This window comes from Prionailurus viverrinus, chromosome A2, assembly GCF_022837055.1.
Source record: "Prionailurus viverrinus isolate Anna chromosome A2, UM_Priviv_1.0, whole genome shotgun sequence".
Classification (NCBI taxonomy): domain Eukaryota; kingdom Metazoa; phylum Chordata; class Mammalia; order Carnivora; family Felidae; genus Prionailurus; species Prionailurus viverrinus.
In genome coordinates, this window is record NC_062562.1 from 13934136 (window position 1) to 13949503 (window position 15368).

The 15368-nt window shown below is 47.6% G+C and overlaps 1 protein-coding gene across 2 annotated transcripts in view; it reads right to left on the reverse strand.

The window, feature by feature from the left end:
- PBX4 (PBX homeobox 4) overlaps positions 1–15368 on the reverse strand; it is a 44280-nt gene that overhangs the window by 12192 nt on the left and 16720 nt on the right. For both annotated transcript variants that reach the window (XM_047850695.1, XM_047850694.1), the window contains exon 2: positions 12559–12632. In XM_047850695.1, coding sequence (XP_047706651.1) covers positions 12559–12607 — 49 coding nt within the window. In that variant the 5' untranslated portion in view covers positions 12608–12632. The remainder of the gene's footprint in view (positions 1–12558; positions 12633–15368) is intronic.

Sequence of the window (15368 nt, forward strand, 5' to 3'; positions counted from 1 at the left end):
TCCAACTCAAGTCATGATCTCAGGGTTCGTGAGGCCCGCACTGCAGAGCCTGCTTGGGATTCTATCTCTCTGTCTCTCTGCCTGCGCTCTCTCTCTTTCTCACTCTCACTCTCAACATAAATAAATAAATAAATAAATAAATAAATAAATAAATAAATAAATAAATAAATAAAACTTAAAAAAAAAATTGAATGAGGTTGTAAGAGTGTAATGAGAATGCTCTCATCCTAGGCCTGTGGCCTTCTGAGAAGAGGAAGAGAGCCCTCCCATTCCCCCAACCTCAGTCTGAGGAACAGGCAAGAAGGCGGCTGTCTGCAGGCCTGGAAGTGGCCCTCACTAGGAACCAAATCACCTGGCCCCTTGACCTTGGACTTCCAGACTCCAGAATTGTGAGAAAATAAATGCCTGTTGTTTAAGCCACCCCAAGCAGACTAAGACAGGAACGTGATCCCAAGTTGTTTTTATTTTTCTCTCCTTAATGGAACAAACATATGGCTGCTGGGGGAGACGGAAGGCTCAGAGGGGAAGCTTCCTTCACCGTGACGCCCCCATACTGCTTGCCCAGCCCTTTGCCCATTCAGGAGTGCTCTGGCTTGGCAGCAAAACCGTGTTGCAGCTTCCTCCCGGGCCAGGGTGGGAGTCTGGGCAGAGCCGTCTCCGGTGACCCATATCCCTGTGGGAGGCAGTCTAACCCATGAGCTGAGCCCCAGAGGCCGCCGATGCCCCTAACTGGCCTGACCGCATGGCTGTGACTGTGTCACCCTGTAAACGTATAAATGAGTAAATGGCCACAGCTCTCCCTGAGCACCCGATGGGATGGGGTGACACAGGACAGGCCTGGCCTGGAGCCTGCCAGGATGCGGGCTTCCTCCTTGCTGCCCTCAATGGGAAGGGCCCTAGACCCTCAGAAGCCTGCCCCCCACTCCCACACAGTGGGGTCTCCACCGCCTGCCGGCTGAAGCTGACAACGTGCAACTGAAAGATGCACCAAAGCCGAGAGAGAGGCGGCAACCGAACGGCTTTCTGAGGAGCCTTTTGATGAAAGAAAGCCCAAGCCTGGTGTTGGGACGTCAGGGTTACGGTCTTGAGCCCCAGAATCTTGAGAACACACCCACACACTGAAGGAAGGCGAGCGGGCGAGAGCAGGAGGTGGCCTGACTCTTCTTAGAGAACCCGAGCCCCCCACACCCTTCCGAATCCGGCCCTGAGAAGCTCCTGACCTTCTCCATTGCTGCTTGCTCCCCTCACCCACTCAGCTCCAGCCTGGCCAGGAACACCAAGCTCTGCCTGCCCTCTCAGACCCCTTCCCAGCAAGGAAGGGAAGGTGTGCCATCAGGCAGGTAGAGGCCCACCCGGTCGAGGTGTAGAGGCCACAGCCCTGAAGCTGTACGTCTGCCTCTATTATCGTTGTGTGAAACTACCCAGCTCACTAAAGGCCATCACTGTCCTGTCTGCTCCTTGGAACATGCCTGGCTTCACAGAATCACGTTCCAGAAATAGGAACTTGTGCGAAGAAATCTCTTCCCCCAGGCTACCAGGCCATTTTATGGCTACCAGGCTCTCCAGGAAGACAGACCCCCTTTCCTTCAACGAACTGCTTCAGAGAAGAGACCCAGGAGAAGCCACACTCACTGTATGGAGACCTCAAGACAGGAGCTCATAAGAAGTCACGACCCAGCCTCATTCATGTACAGACAGCCAGATGTCTGACTAAATGACCAGCAACCTGAAGCCAGCAGCATCCATGTCCATGTACATGCATAAATATACGAATCAGAGCCAAGAAGCTTTACCTCTGCCTCTGGGTGCTTTCAAACTGTGTCCGTGTAAATAATCCGTGTAAATGAAAATCTACCAATGTAAATCATCACAGCAACCTAAAGGAGGAAAATAACTCAAAAGATACAAAAAAAAAAAAATCAACTAAAACAATACTTACTAATGATAAAAACCCTTGGCAAACTGGGGTGGCCTCGTTTTGGCTCAGCTGGCGGAGCATGTGACTCTTGATCTCACCCCACATTGGGTGGAGAGATTGCTTAAAAATAAACCCTTTATTATTATTATTTCTTTTTTTTTTTTTTGAGAGAGAGAGAGAGAGAGTGGGGTAGAGGAGCAGAAGAAGAGAGAGAGAGAGAGAGAGGTAGAGGAGAAGGAGAGAGGGAGAGAGAGAGACAGAGAGAGAGAGAGGGAGGGAGAGGGAGAGGGAGAGAGGGAGAGAGAACCTCAGGCAGGCTCCATGCCCAGTGCAGAGCCCGACGTGGGGCTCGATCCCATGACCCTGGGATCATGACCTGAGCTGAAATCAAGAGTCAGACATTCAACCAATTGAGTCACCCAGGCATCCCCAAAATAAAATCTTTTTAAAAAAGCAACCTTAGCAAACCATGAATAGAAAGAACCCTCCTTAAGCTGCTAACAAGCATCTCGTCAGACCACAAAGCACACTTGGACTTACTGGGGACCCCTTAGAAGCACTCCTTCAAGTCAGACACGGGCAAGGAGGCCTCTCCTCGGCTCTGTCCTCAGGTGCCGGTGGAGAGGATGAGACCAGGAGTCTGGGAGGGACAGATAGGCAAGGTAAGGATGGGAGATGTGACCAATTCAAAGGCTGAAGGATGTCCCTGTGTCCCTGCAGTGGCCCAGGGACTCATCAACAATGCCCTTTTCATCCTCCATCCCACCCCAAACCAAACTCCAGGTTGGTTCTTCATTGACCAATGGCATTCTAACCATCTGGCACAGTTTGCCCCTCACACTACTCTTCCAAGGGCCCTTTTATATTCTTATTTCCTGGGGATAATGGCCCTGAGTTCTTCACTCTAAGTGAGGACACTTTCAAACACAGCCTGTTGGTGTTGAGACCTGCCTGCATTTACTTGTCAGGCAATGTATCCTAGGGCAGCTCATTTAAGCAGCACTCGAGATAAATCCTTGTTGTAAGTCCCTGAACTTTCTCAGTCTTATAGGATCTTATGGAGAATATCCCTTTAACAAACACTCATCTGAAATCATGACTGCCACGCACACTAGATAGTTACCAAATTGAGGAAGTACGTTATGCAAATTCCCACCATTTCTAATGAATCTTTAATTAACATACATCACAACCAGGGCACCTGGGTGGCTCAGTCGGTTGGGCATCTGACTTTGGCTCTGGTCATGATCTCACGGTCTGTGAGTTCGAGCCCCGCGTTGGGCTCTGTGCTGACAGCTCAGAGCCTGGAGCCTGCTTCGGGTTCTGTGTCTCCCTCTCTCTCTGCCCCTCCCCTGCTCATGCTCTGTCTCTCTCTGTCTCAAAAATAAATAAACGTTGGGGCGCCTGGGTGGCGCAGTCGGTTAAGCGTCCGACTTCAGCCAGGTCACGATCTTGCGGTCCGTGAGTTCGAGCCCCGCGTCGGGCTCTGGGCTGATGGCTCAGAGCCTGGAGCCTGTTTCTGATTCTGTGTCTCCCTCTCTCTCTGCCCATCCCCCGTTCATGCTCTGTCTCTCTCTGTCCCAAAAATAAATAAACGTTGAAAAGAAAAAAAAAAAAAAATTAAAAAAATAAATAAATAAATAAATAAATAAATAAACGTTAAAAAATTTTTTTTAAATACATCACAACCTAAGTGCTTAAACCTCAACCAAATATGCAAATTAATTTTCATTTCACTATATTTATGCATTTATTAAAACTCTGCAGTTCTGTAATAAACTACTATATGAAGTAAAAATGATATGCAGCTTATTTAGGTTTGTCTTCATTGCATGTGGCAACAGGCAAAAGGAAAAGACAGCAAAATGCTGTAATATATAACGCGGCCAGGTAAAAGGTGTAGAAAATTGGTCCGTGCTCTCCTATAACGACAAGGCTTTCAGAACATTTAACAGCAACAGCTAAAAAAACACTTACTGATGATTTCTGTCTACATTAAAAAATTTCATCTTTTTATCATTTTATTATTTTTTTAAGTTTATTTATTTTGAGAAAGAGCAAGAAAGAGAGAAGGAACATGAGGGGGGGAGGGGCAGAGAGAGAGGGAGAAAGAGAATCCCAAGCCATCTCAGTACTGTGAGCACAGAACCCTACGCGAGGCTCGATGTCACAAACTAGGAGATCATGATCTGAGCCAAAATCAAGAGTCGGATGCTCAACCGACTGAGCTACCAAGGCACCCCAATGATCTCATTTCCCATCCAAAGAAATGCTCCAACCCTAACTGAACAATGTGAGCCATTGGGAAAGGCCTAGAAAATTCCAAAGCTGGGCTACCGTCACCCAAGCTGTGACCTTTATTTTGCCGAGTCCTGTATAGGGAGGTGACCGGCCCGCACATCAACCAAGTCCTATCCAATTTTCCAGACTGGAATCAGGTTTTCAGACCAGCCAATGCCCTAATTACCCTAAAGGGAATTATCCCAGGAACTGATGTTACGCAAGTTCTAAGTATTTATAAAGGAGTATTTTCTGTCAAAAAAAGATTGGCTGTTCTCATGCCATCACCACGTCTACTGATAGCTCCTCTGAGCCAAGACCCTGACAGGACTGGGCTGCACTGCGGGCACGCCTGTGTTTTAGGGGCTGGCGTTCCAAGTCGGGAACAGGAAACAAACCAGAAACAAAACCACAAGATCATTTTAGTCAATGGCCACGCCCTAAGAAAACACCTGAACAGGGTAAAAGATTCTGTAAGTAAGTGCTGTTTCACAAGAATCTGTGTCTTTTCGTAAGGTTTTAAAGCTCCTGGCTCATTCTTTATTGTAGGTGCACCAGCAATCAAAACGCTTTAGTTCCTGAGCTGGTTGTTTGTTTTTTAAAGATTTTTATTATTTTTAAATAATTTCCACACCCACTGTGGGGCTCAAACCTACAACCCCGAGATCAAGAGCTACATATTCCACTGACTGAGCCAAACAGGTGCCCCAAGCTGTTTTTATAACAGCTTTACAGAGATGGAATTCATGTGACATACGATCCACCCATAAAAAAAATTTTTTTTTAATATTTATTTATTTTGAGAGAGAGAGAGAGAGAGAGCGAGCGCATGAGCAAGGGAGGGGCAGAGAGGGGAGGGAGACACAGAAGCTGAAGCAGGCTCCAGGCGCTAGCTACACTGTCAGCACAGAGCCCAGCGTGGGACCTGTGAGATCATGACCTGAGCCGAAGTCGGTCGCCCAACCGACTGAGCCACCCAGGCACCCCTGCACCCACCCAATTAAAGTGAGCAATTTGGGGCGCCTGGGTGGCTCAGTCGGTTAAGCATCTGACTCTTGGTTTCAGCTCAGGTCACGACCTCACGGTTCGTGAGTTCGAGCCCTGCATTTGCGTTGACAGTGCAGATCCTGCTTGGGATTCTTTATCTCCTTTCTCTCAGCCCCTCCCCTGATCACTCTCTCTCTGTCTCTGTCTCTGTCTCTCAAAATAAATAAATAAACTTTAACAAAAATAAATAAATAAAGTGAACAAGTCTGGGACGCCCAGGTGGTTCCGTCAGTTAAGCATCTGACTCTTGATCTCAGTTCAGGTCTTGATCTCAGAGTTGTGAGTTCAAGCCCCGCATTGGATTCTCCACTGGGCATAAAGCCTACTTAAAAAAATAAAATAAGTGAATAATTTAGTGCTTTTCAGTACATTCATAAGGTTGTGTAGCCATCACCACTACCTAACATCTTCATCACTTCAAAAAGAAACTCTGCCCTCATTAGCAGTCATTCCCTGCTCCCCTGCCCCTTAGCTCCTGGCAGCTGTTAATCTCTTTCTGCCTATTCTGGATATTTCATATACATGGAATCATACAATATATGGTCTTTGTGTCTGGCTTCTCTCACTGAGCATAAAGTTTCCAAGGTTCGTCCACATTGTCATCATGGACACTGTTTTTTTTTTTTCACGACCCTTGATGTGTATATTTATATATTTGTATATACTAGTCACCTATCTGTCCAATAGAACTTTCCACTATTTTAGACTTATGCTGTCTAATGAGAGCCACCAGCCACATGTGGCTACTGAGCACTTGAAATGTGGCCAGTATGGCTGAGGAATGCCTTCTTTAATTTATTTAATTTGAATTAATTCAAACGTATATAGCTCCCTGCTGTAAGAGGCTGGTGCATGGGAAGGACCACAGCTCCGGTCTATAGCAGCACCCGAGAGACAGGCTGATTACAATCAGAGGCCAAGGGCGCCTGGCTGGCTCAGTTGGTAGAACATACAGTTGTGAGTTTAAGCCCCATGTTGGGCATAGAGCTTCCTTTAAAAAAAATATCAGAGGTGGGGCGCCTGGGTGGCTCAGTGGGTGAAGCATCTGACTCTTGGTTTCGGCTCAAGTCTTGATCTCACGGTTCACGAGTTCGAGCCCCACATCCAGCTCTGTGCTGACCGTGCAGAGCCTGCTTGGGATTCTCTCTCTCCCTCTCCCTCTGCCCTTCCCCTGCTTGCACTATCTCTGTCTCTCAAAATAAATAAATAAGCTTTAAAAATTCAAAAAAGAAATCAGAGGCTTGATTCACAAGTCACCCTGAAACTGGGGGACCAGAAAAGGACACTCCAAGTAACTCCCCAGCTCTAGGAGATCCACTCTTAGCACAGCTGTAAGGAAACGTACATGAGACTCAGCCTCGGGTACAGCCAATCAGAAAAGGGATTGGAGTTCCAGATGAAGTCACACTAGAGCGTAATTGATAATGGCCTAAAGAATAATTATTGTTGGGATAAACCCAACCATAAGGCTGGACCTACAGATCATGAATTTGCACAATTGCAACAGACCTGACTAGGTGATGAGGAAGGGGAACAAAGGTAAAAAAAACCTCCTGGGTTGGGGGCGCCTGGGCGGCTCAGTCGGTTGAGTATCCAACTTCGGCTCAGGTCACGATCTCACGGTTCGCGAGTTCATTTGTGAGTTCGAGCCCTGCGTTGGGCTTGCTGCTGTCAATGCAGAGCCTGCTTTGGATCCTCTGTCCCCATCTCTCTGCCCCTGCCCCACTTGCTCTCTCTCAAAAATAAATAAACATTAAAAAAAAAACAAACAATAAACAAAATAAAACCTGCTGGGTTACTTGAGCCTGGCAGCTCCTAGCCAGGCCAATGAACAGTGGTCAGGAAATAACAGCGAGTTCCCTTATGTTATGTGTTATTTCCATTTACTGCTCTGAAAGGCAGCTGTGTGTGCTCTCGCAGCACAGAGAGGGTTCCTTGGCCCAAAGCAAGTCTGGCCGAGCCGGGTCTCTGGGACTTCTCATTCCTCAGCAGACAGTAAGAACTGACCAAGGTATAGACATGCGCTTGAGACCAGCACAGGGCACAGTGACAGCACTGAGAAGATAAAACAGGCCTCTCTGAGTGAACCGCCCAGCATTCCAGGTGGCTTTTCAGGGCACTTCCTATGCACACGGGGTCTAAGTTGCCCGCCCATCCGCCATCCAAGGTCCAAATGCTTTTATAGAAGTTGGCACTCGAGTTCACTTGGAGGCAAAGCCTGACCCAACCAGGGTGTAAGAATGTTCCTGTCTGGTGCTAAATGTCACCTTTGGAATGCAGGCTCTGCCCCAGAAGTCATCAACACAACGGTGCCTAAAATCCAAACAACTCTGAATCCTGTAAACCATCTAGCCCCAAGGGTTTCAGGAAAGGGACTGGGCTAGTATTTGGTCCTCTCAGCTGAATTCAAAATTCTCTAAATACGGTTTATTTTGTTCTCTTAGGACAGCTCCTCTCAACACCAAGAACAACAGCTGTCTCGAGGGAAGGATTCGGGAAGGAGGGCACACTCCTAGGGTGTTGCTGGTGTTCAGAGGCCTCTGCAGGGAGGGACACCCAGACACCCCTGACCTGGAAGATGTGCCAGCGTCCCTCCCACAGGCCAGAGGAGACAGTGGGAGGCAGTGAGGAAGTGAGGCAGTGCTTCCAGGAATGTCTGCCAACACAGGGTTTACACAGAGGATGGCTTTCTCTTCAGGATGATACGAAGTCAGGCCCCAGGCACTCAATCTTCCCGAACCTCATAAAATGAACAGGATGAAAAGGATTTCAATTCATAGGTATCAGTCACCAGGAACAGTTCTCCATTCAACAAAAACCTAAGGACAGTCCTAGAACGCAGCGCATCCTAGGCCCCGCGCTCACTGGAGGAGACAGATGGCAAAGCCCCAGAGCCATCATGGACGCAGTGAGACCAGCGACGCACAGACGGCACTTGGAACTGGTGGGTGCAGGCTGTGAGGCACAGGACGGGTTCCCTTTCTGAGCCAGGACAGGGTGTGGAAGGGTGGCACACAGCCTGGCTGTGATTACTGGGGTGCGACCTGTTCTCTCCAGAGGTTCACTCTGATCATCCATAAAACAAGAGGAGAGTCAGCGTCTGCTCTGAGCTGCTAGAAGGTTCAGGAGATAATGCCAGGAAGCTCAGAGCTGACTGACTGCAACCCATACTCCATCAATGCCTACTGGGCTTTAAACGCTCTGCACAAGTGGCGCCTGGGTGGCTCAGTCAGTCAAGCGTCTGAGTTCCGCTCAGGTCATGATCTCACAGGTCGTGAGTTCGAGCCCCGTGTCAGGCTCTGTGCTGGCAGCTCAGGGCCTGGAGCCTGCTTCAGATTCTGTGTCTCCCTCTCTCTCTGACCCTCTCCCGCTCATGCTCTTTCTCCCTCTCTCTCAAGAATAAACAAACATTAAAAATATATTAATAAAAAATAAGTAAATAAACAAATGCTCTGCACAGTTTTTGTCTTTACCCTAAAGGCCTCTTGCAGACTTCAGCCAGAGGGGAATGTGAGGAATGTGGGTTAAACCAAGAAACAGTCATGCTCTGTCCCTGCAGGAGGAGTCCCAGAAGGCCTGGCTCTCAGGATCACCAGTAACGTGGTGACCCACTGGTGTCAGTGTGCGGCATCAGGACACTGAACAGTTTTCTTTGGGCTAATACTGGGTCGTTCCTGTCACAAGGTTGGGAGAAGCTGAAGCAGAACTGAGATCTTGTTTACTTTCCTGCCACTCACATGTTGGACGCACAGTGATCCCATGGCTGCACTTCCTAATCATGAGAAGAGAGATTTGGCCACACTGAACTTGACAATTCAGCCAGACCATGTGGAGCCCGGCTGGTGGCAACTGCAGATAGCTTGCACTTTCCCAGGTTGAGCAGGGCTGCCCCATTCACGTGCAACCATGTCCCCAAATGCATTACGCACCCCAATGTTTGAGCCAGTTGGTGGAAAGGAAGCCTGATTTTCTGAAGAATGCCCAGGTCTGATGTGTGTGGCTTACGCTCTGAGCCCCATGGCCTCCTTGGGACTCAGCCTAGGGTAAGTCAAAAGCCCCAAGCATGACCTCTGCAGATTGGAAGGATGGGACAGGTGATAGCATGGTTTAAAACGGACACCTCAGCTTGTCCTGGTGGCAGTAGGTATCAGTCCTTTCTTTCTCTCTTGAAACTGCAGAGTTTGAAGGTGACGGACAGCTGCCCTCATGTCCACACGTACAGAATCAGACGGAGCAAAAAAGATGTGCCCGGACTGCACACCTCCCAAGAACTGGTTTCCTGTTCAGTTCCAGCACCCCACAGACAGAATAAACATCATCAAGAACTAAAGCTTGCTGACATCACGGTTGATGGAATTACTTTTAAAAATTGTTTTTATGGTGGGGACTGAGGGGTGAAAAGGGGTCCATGTTTGGGAGGAGGATTGGGTATACATGGGGGGCAAGGAACAACTGATTGAATATGTAAAAGTACCGGGGCGCCTGGGTGGCTCGGTCGGTTAGGTCTCCGACTTCGGCTCAGGTCATGATCTCACAGTTCATGAGTTGAAGCCCCACGCTGGGCTTGCTGCTGTCAGCGCAGAGCCTGCTTGGGATCCTCTGTCCCCCTCTTTCTCCCCCTCCCCCACTTGTGCTGTCTCAAAAATAAGACCTAAAAAACAATAAGTAAAAGTACTCAGGATACCGGGAGCAGAAATCTAATTGTGAGGAAACATCAGATCAACCCAAATGGAGGGGTCTGCCTGTGATCTTCTAGACGGTCAAGGTCATGAAAGCCAAGGAATAACAGGCTTGTTACAAATGGAAAAAGACCAAAGTGACATGCTATGTAACATGAGATCCTGGCCTGCTATGTAACATGAGATCCTGGCCCAATAAAGGACATTATTGGGACAACTGAAAAGCTTAAATAAGGTCTGAGGATTCTATGCTAGTGGCGTTAGCAATGTCATTCCCTGACTCTAAGGGATGTCCCAGGAGGAAACAGGAGAATGTCTTATTCATTGGAAACACACTCAGGTAAGTGTGCAGGGGTCACAGGGCATCATGGCAGCCACTTATTCCGCAACAGTGCAGGAAGAAAATATATTTGCACTGTTCTTGGAACATCTCTGTAAATCTGTGATTATTTCAAAATAAAAAGTTAAACACACACAAGCAACCTATGAGAACAAATGGAGGCCACTCAAAGTACAAGGGCTTTGTAAGCCAAGCAGAATTACAGCTTCTGGGTTACAAAGTGCACTCAAAGGTAAAGGAATCAGGGATGAAACATAGCACAGGCTGGCTTTTATGAAAAAGGAAAGTGGTGGTAAAGACAACAGAGAAACCGTTGACTGTTATCTGGGTTGGTAGCAATACCATGAAGATCCATCATGAAATATTTCTTTGTTTTGTTTTGTTTAATTAAAAAAATTTTAATGTCCATTTATTTTTGAAGGAGAGACAGACAGAGTATGGGCCCCTAAGGGGCAGAGAGAAACACAGAACCCGAAGCAGGCTCCAGGCTCCGAGCTGTCAGCACAGAGCCTGACACAGGGCTCAAACCCACGAACTGTGAGCTCATGAAGGAAGTCAGACGCTTAACCGACTGAGCCACCCAGGTATCCCTATTCAAATTTTTTTTTTTAACGTTTATTCATTTTTGAGAGACAGAGAGATAGAGCACAGTAGGGTGGGTCAGAGTGAGAGGGACACACAGAATCTGAAGCAAGGTCCAGGCTCTGAGCTGTCAGCACAAAGCCCGATGCGAGGCTCGAACTCACGAACCGTGAGATCATGACCTCAGCTGAAGTTGGACGCTTAACCAACTAAGCCACCCAGGTGCCCCTAATTTTTTTTAATGTTTAATTATATTAGAGAGAGAGAGACAGAGACAGAGCATGAGCAGGGGAGGGGCAGAGAGAGAGGGAGACACAGAATCCGAGGCAGGTTCCAGGCTCTGAGCTGTCAGCACAGAGCCTGACGCAGGGCTTGAACTCATGAACCGCGAGATCATGACCTGAGCTGAAGTCCGATGCCTAACCGATTGAACCACCCAGGTGCCCCATGAAGTATTTCTTGGAACTAATAGGGTTCCCCACCAATGTCAGTCCCACCAAATGACTGAGCAGTTCTCAACCAGAGTGTGAAGGTTGTAGATGATAAAGACTGAGGAACCATCACAGATCAAAGGAGACTAAGGAGACAGGATGACTAAATGCAATGTGGGAGGGTGGACCAGAGAAAAGGCATCAGGGCAAAGACTGGGGAAATCCGAATACAGTCTGTTGGTCAGTGCAAGAACACTGTACCAAGGTTAATGTCCTCGTTTTGATCACTGTGCTACGGTCCTCAAGGTGTTGACGTTCGAGGAGGCTGGGAGAAGGGTATAGGAGAACTCTCTTGCCATTTTTCAACTTTTCCGCAAATCTAAAATTAATTCAAAATAAAATGTTTCTTTTTTTTTTTTTTTAACAAAAGGATTGGCAGTGGCAGAAGACTTCCATGGGGATTACTTTGAATACTTAAGACAACTAAAATCAGGGGCGCCTGGGTGGCTCAGGCAGTTGGGCAGCTGGCTTCAGCTCAGGTCACGGTCTCACAGTCTGTGAGTTCAAGCCCCGCGTTGGGCTCTGGGCTGACAGCTCAGAGCCTGGAGCCTGCGTCCAACTCTGTGTCTCCCTCTCTCTCTGTCCCTCCCCTGCTTGCTCTCTGTCTCTGTCTCTCTCTCAAAAAATAATAAACATTAAAAAACAAAAACAAATAATCTCATTAGTATTCTACTTTTCTAAATCTATCATCTTTTCTTTAAAATCTTTTTTTATTTTGAGAGAGTGAGTAGGGGAGGGGCAGAAAGAACGGGAGACGGAGGATCCCAAGCAGGCTCTGCACTGTCAGCACAGAGCCCGACGAAGGGCTCAAACCCACAAACCGTGAGATCGTGGCCTGAGCTGAAATCAAGAGTTGGGTGTTTAACAGACTGAGTCACCCAGGTGCCCCTCACCTTTTCCTTTTCCAAAACAATGGAATGCCACAGTGCCTCTTAGGTCTTCCTTAAGAACAATGCAGCTGCTTGTTACTCATTGGCAACAGTATTTCTCCAGTTACAAACTGCAAAATTAATCCATGCGATACACGGATACATCAGAAAGCAGGGCACTGATGAGACAGAAAGGACGCATCTGGACCGTCTGCTGCCAGAGAGAGACGTGACAGGCAAGACGGCCCACGACACGCGTCAGGCCGCGTCAGGACCAGATCAGAGGGTGCATGATTGTCATGGTCCTGGATCCACACACACACACACAAAAAAAGTCTTCTCAATGGCCTACCTGTCTTTTCCTTGATCTCACAGAGCACACTGAAGAGAGCAGGCTTCATCCGATGGCAATTCAGGGCATGCTTTCTGAAAGGGAAACAACAGAAGAGAGTGTGAGACAGAGAAGAGTCATCCTGTTCAGGGAAGTAAAGATCTTTCATATTGACCCTGCCAGCTCTGTTGAAAATTGCTCTTACGAAGTGACAATACAAAAGCATTTCCTATGACTTCCATTTTGTAAAATTCAAATGGAGCAATACACAAATATTCAAAACATTTCCTTTACATGTGTTGTTTTTTTTTTTAACGTTTATTTATTTTTGAGACAGAGAGAGACAGAGCATGAACGGGGGAGGGGCAGAGAGAGAGGGAGACACAGAATCCGAAACAGGCAGGCTCTGAGCTGTCAGCACAGAGCCCGACGCGGGGCTCGGACTCACGGACCGCGAGATCATGACCTGAGCCGAAGTCGGACGCTTAACTGACTGAGCCACCCAGGCGCCCCATGTGTTTTTTTTTTTTTTAATGTTTATTTATTTTTGAGAGAGAGAGCACAAGTGAGGAAGGGACAGAGACAGAGGGGACAGAGGACCTGAAGCAGGCTCTGTGCTGGCAGCAGTGAGCCTGACGTGGGGCTTGAACTCAAACTCAAGATTGTGACCTGAGCCGAAGTCGGACACTCAACTGCCTGAGCCACTCAGGTGCCCCTCCATGAAAAATTTTAAACAATGCAAATTTAAATAATGCAAATAACTTGTCAAGGACTACGAACTTTGGGGGCACGTGGGTGGCTCGGTAGGTTAAGTATCCGACTCTTGATTTCGGCTCAGGTCATGATCTCACTGTTATGGGATGGAGCCCCATGTCAGGCTCAGTGTGGTGCACAGAGCCTGCTTGGGATTCTCTGTCTCTCCCTATCTCTCTGCCCCTCTCCCCTGCTGTGCTCTCTCTCTCTCAAAATAAACATAAAAAAACAAAACAAAACAAAACAAAACCTACGAACTTTCAAGATCCAATGATTTCAAAGCTGTGTTCACACTATTGCCCTGTCCTGGCACTTTGATGCATAAGCAGAAATGCCAGCCATCCTACCCCAACGTCCTGAGATGTTAACTTAGTAGGTGTTTACTGAGCAGCCTCTATGTGCCATACACCATTCCAGTGTCAGAGACACAGACAGATGAGGTTCCTACCCGCGTGGCAGTTGAGGGAGGGAGTGAGAGACACCAAACGCACACACAAACGAGACAACCACGAGCCACGGCAGGTGCATTGTGGCAACAGACTAGAGTGATGCGTAGAAGGCTTACTGGAGTTTGAATGTCTCTGATGTGACCTCAATGCTGAGATCAGAATGACAAGAAGTCAGGCAGGAAACGAGAGGCTGAGGAGAGTAATAATTTAGATTGAGGAACCAGCCAGTGCAAAGGCTAAGTGAGAACACGCTTGGCTTTTTAAGAGACCAGGATGCTGTGGAGTAAGGGGTGAGGGAGAGAGCCAGGAGGTGAAGTTAGGCAAGGGGGAGTCACCTAGAAGAGCCTTGTCAGTCAGGAGAACAACTCTGGCTTTTGTTCCTGGTGATGGGAATGGTGGTTGGCAGAAGAATGACTCCCAAAGATGTCCATGTGCTAATCCTCAGAATATGTTACACTGGAAAAAGAACTCTGTGGCTGTGATTAAGGTTAAGGACCTTGAGATGGAGAGATTAGCCTGGGTTACCCAGATGGGCCCAATATAATCACACAAGTCCTTAAAAGTGGACAACCTCTTCTAGCTGTGTTCAGAGAGAGATACAGTGACACAGAGTCAGAGACACTATGCTGTTGGCTCCGAAGACAGAGGAAGAAAACTGCAAGCCAAGAAATGCAGGTGGCTTCAACAAGCTGGAAAAGGCAAGGAAACGGACTCTTCCCCTGTGGCCTCCAGAAGGAAGGCGGCCCGACTTCAGCTCAGGTCATGATCTCACAGCTTGTGAGTTGAAGCCCCGCATCGGGCTCTGTGCTGACAGCTCAGAGCCTGGAGCTTGCTTCGGATTCTTTGTCTCCCTCTCTCTCTCTCTCTCTCCCCTTTCAAAAATAAACATTAAAAAAAAAGTTTTGGGGTGCCTGAGTGGCTCAGTTAGGCGTCCAACTTCAGCTCAGGTCATGATCTCACTGTTCGTGAGTTCGAGCCCCGCGTCAGGCTCTGTGCTGACAGCTCGGAGCCTGGAGCCTGCTTCGGATTCTGTGTCTCCTCCTCTCTCTGCCCCTCCCCGGCTCACACTCAGTCTCTGTCTCTCTCAAAAACAAATAAACATTAAAAAAAATAAATACAATTCAGTGGCTTTTTGGAAATTCACAATGTTTAATCATCACCACTGTCTATTTCCACAACACTGTCACCACCCCCCTGAAGAAATCCTGTTCCCATTAGCAGTCATTCCCCATTCTCCTCTCCTCCCATCCAGCAACCACCAATCTTTTGGTCTCTATAGGTATGTCTCTGGACAAATGTCTCCTGGACATTTCATATAAATGGAATCACAGAGTATGGGACCTTATGTGCCTTTCCCATAGCATGTTTTCATGGTTCTTCCAAGTTTTTGTGTATCACTGCTTCATCCCTTTTTAAGGCCAAATAATATTCCATTGTATGAATAACTTTTGTTTGTCCATTTATCAATTGATGCACTCCTGGGTTGTTTCCACTTTGGGCTATTATGAATAATTATGCTATGAACATTCACGCGTAAGTTTTTATGTGAGCGCGTGTCTAGGGAGAATTGCTGAGTCATATGGTAACTGTTTAACCTTTTGAAGAAATGTCAAACTTTTTTTTTTAATG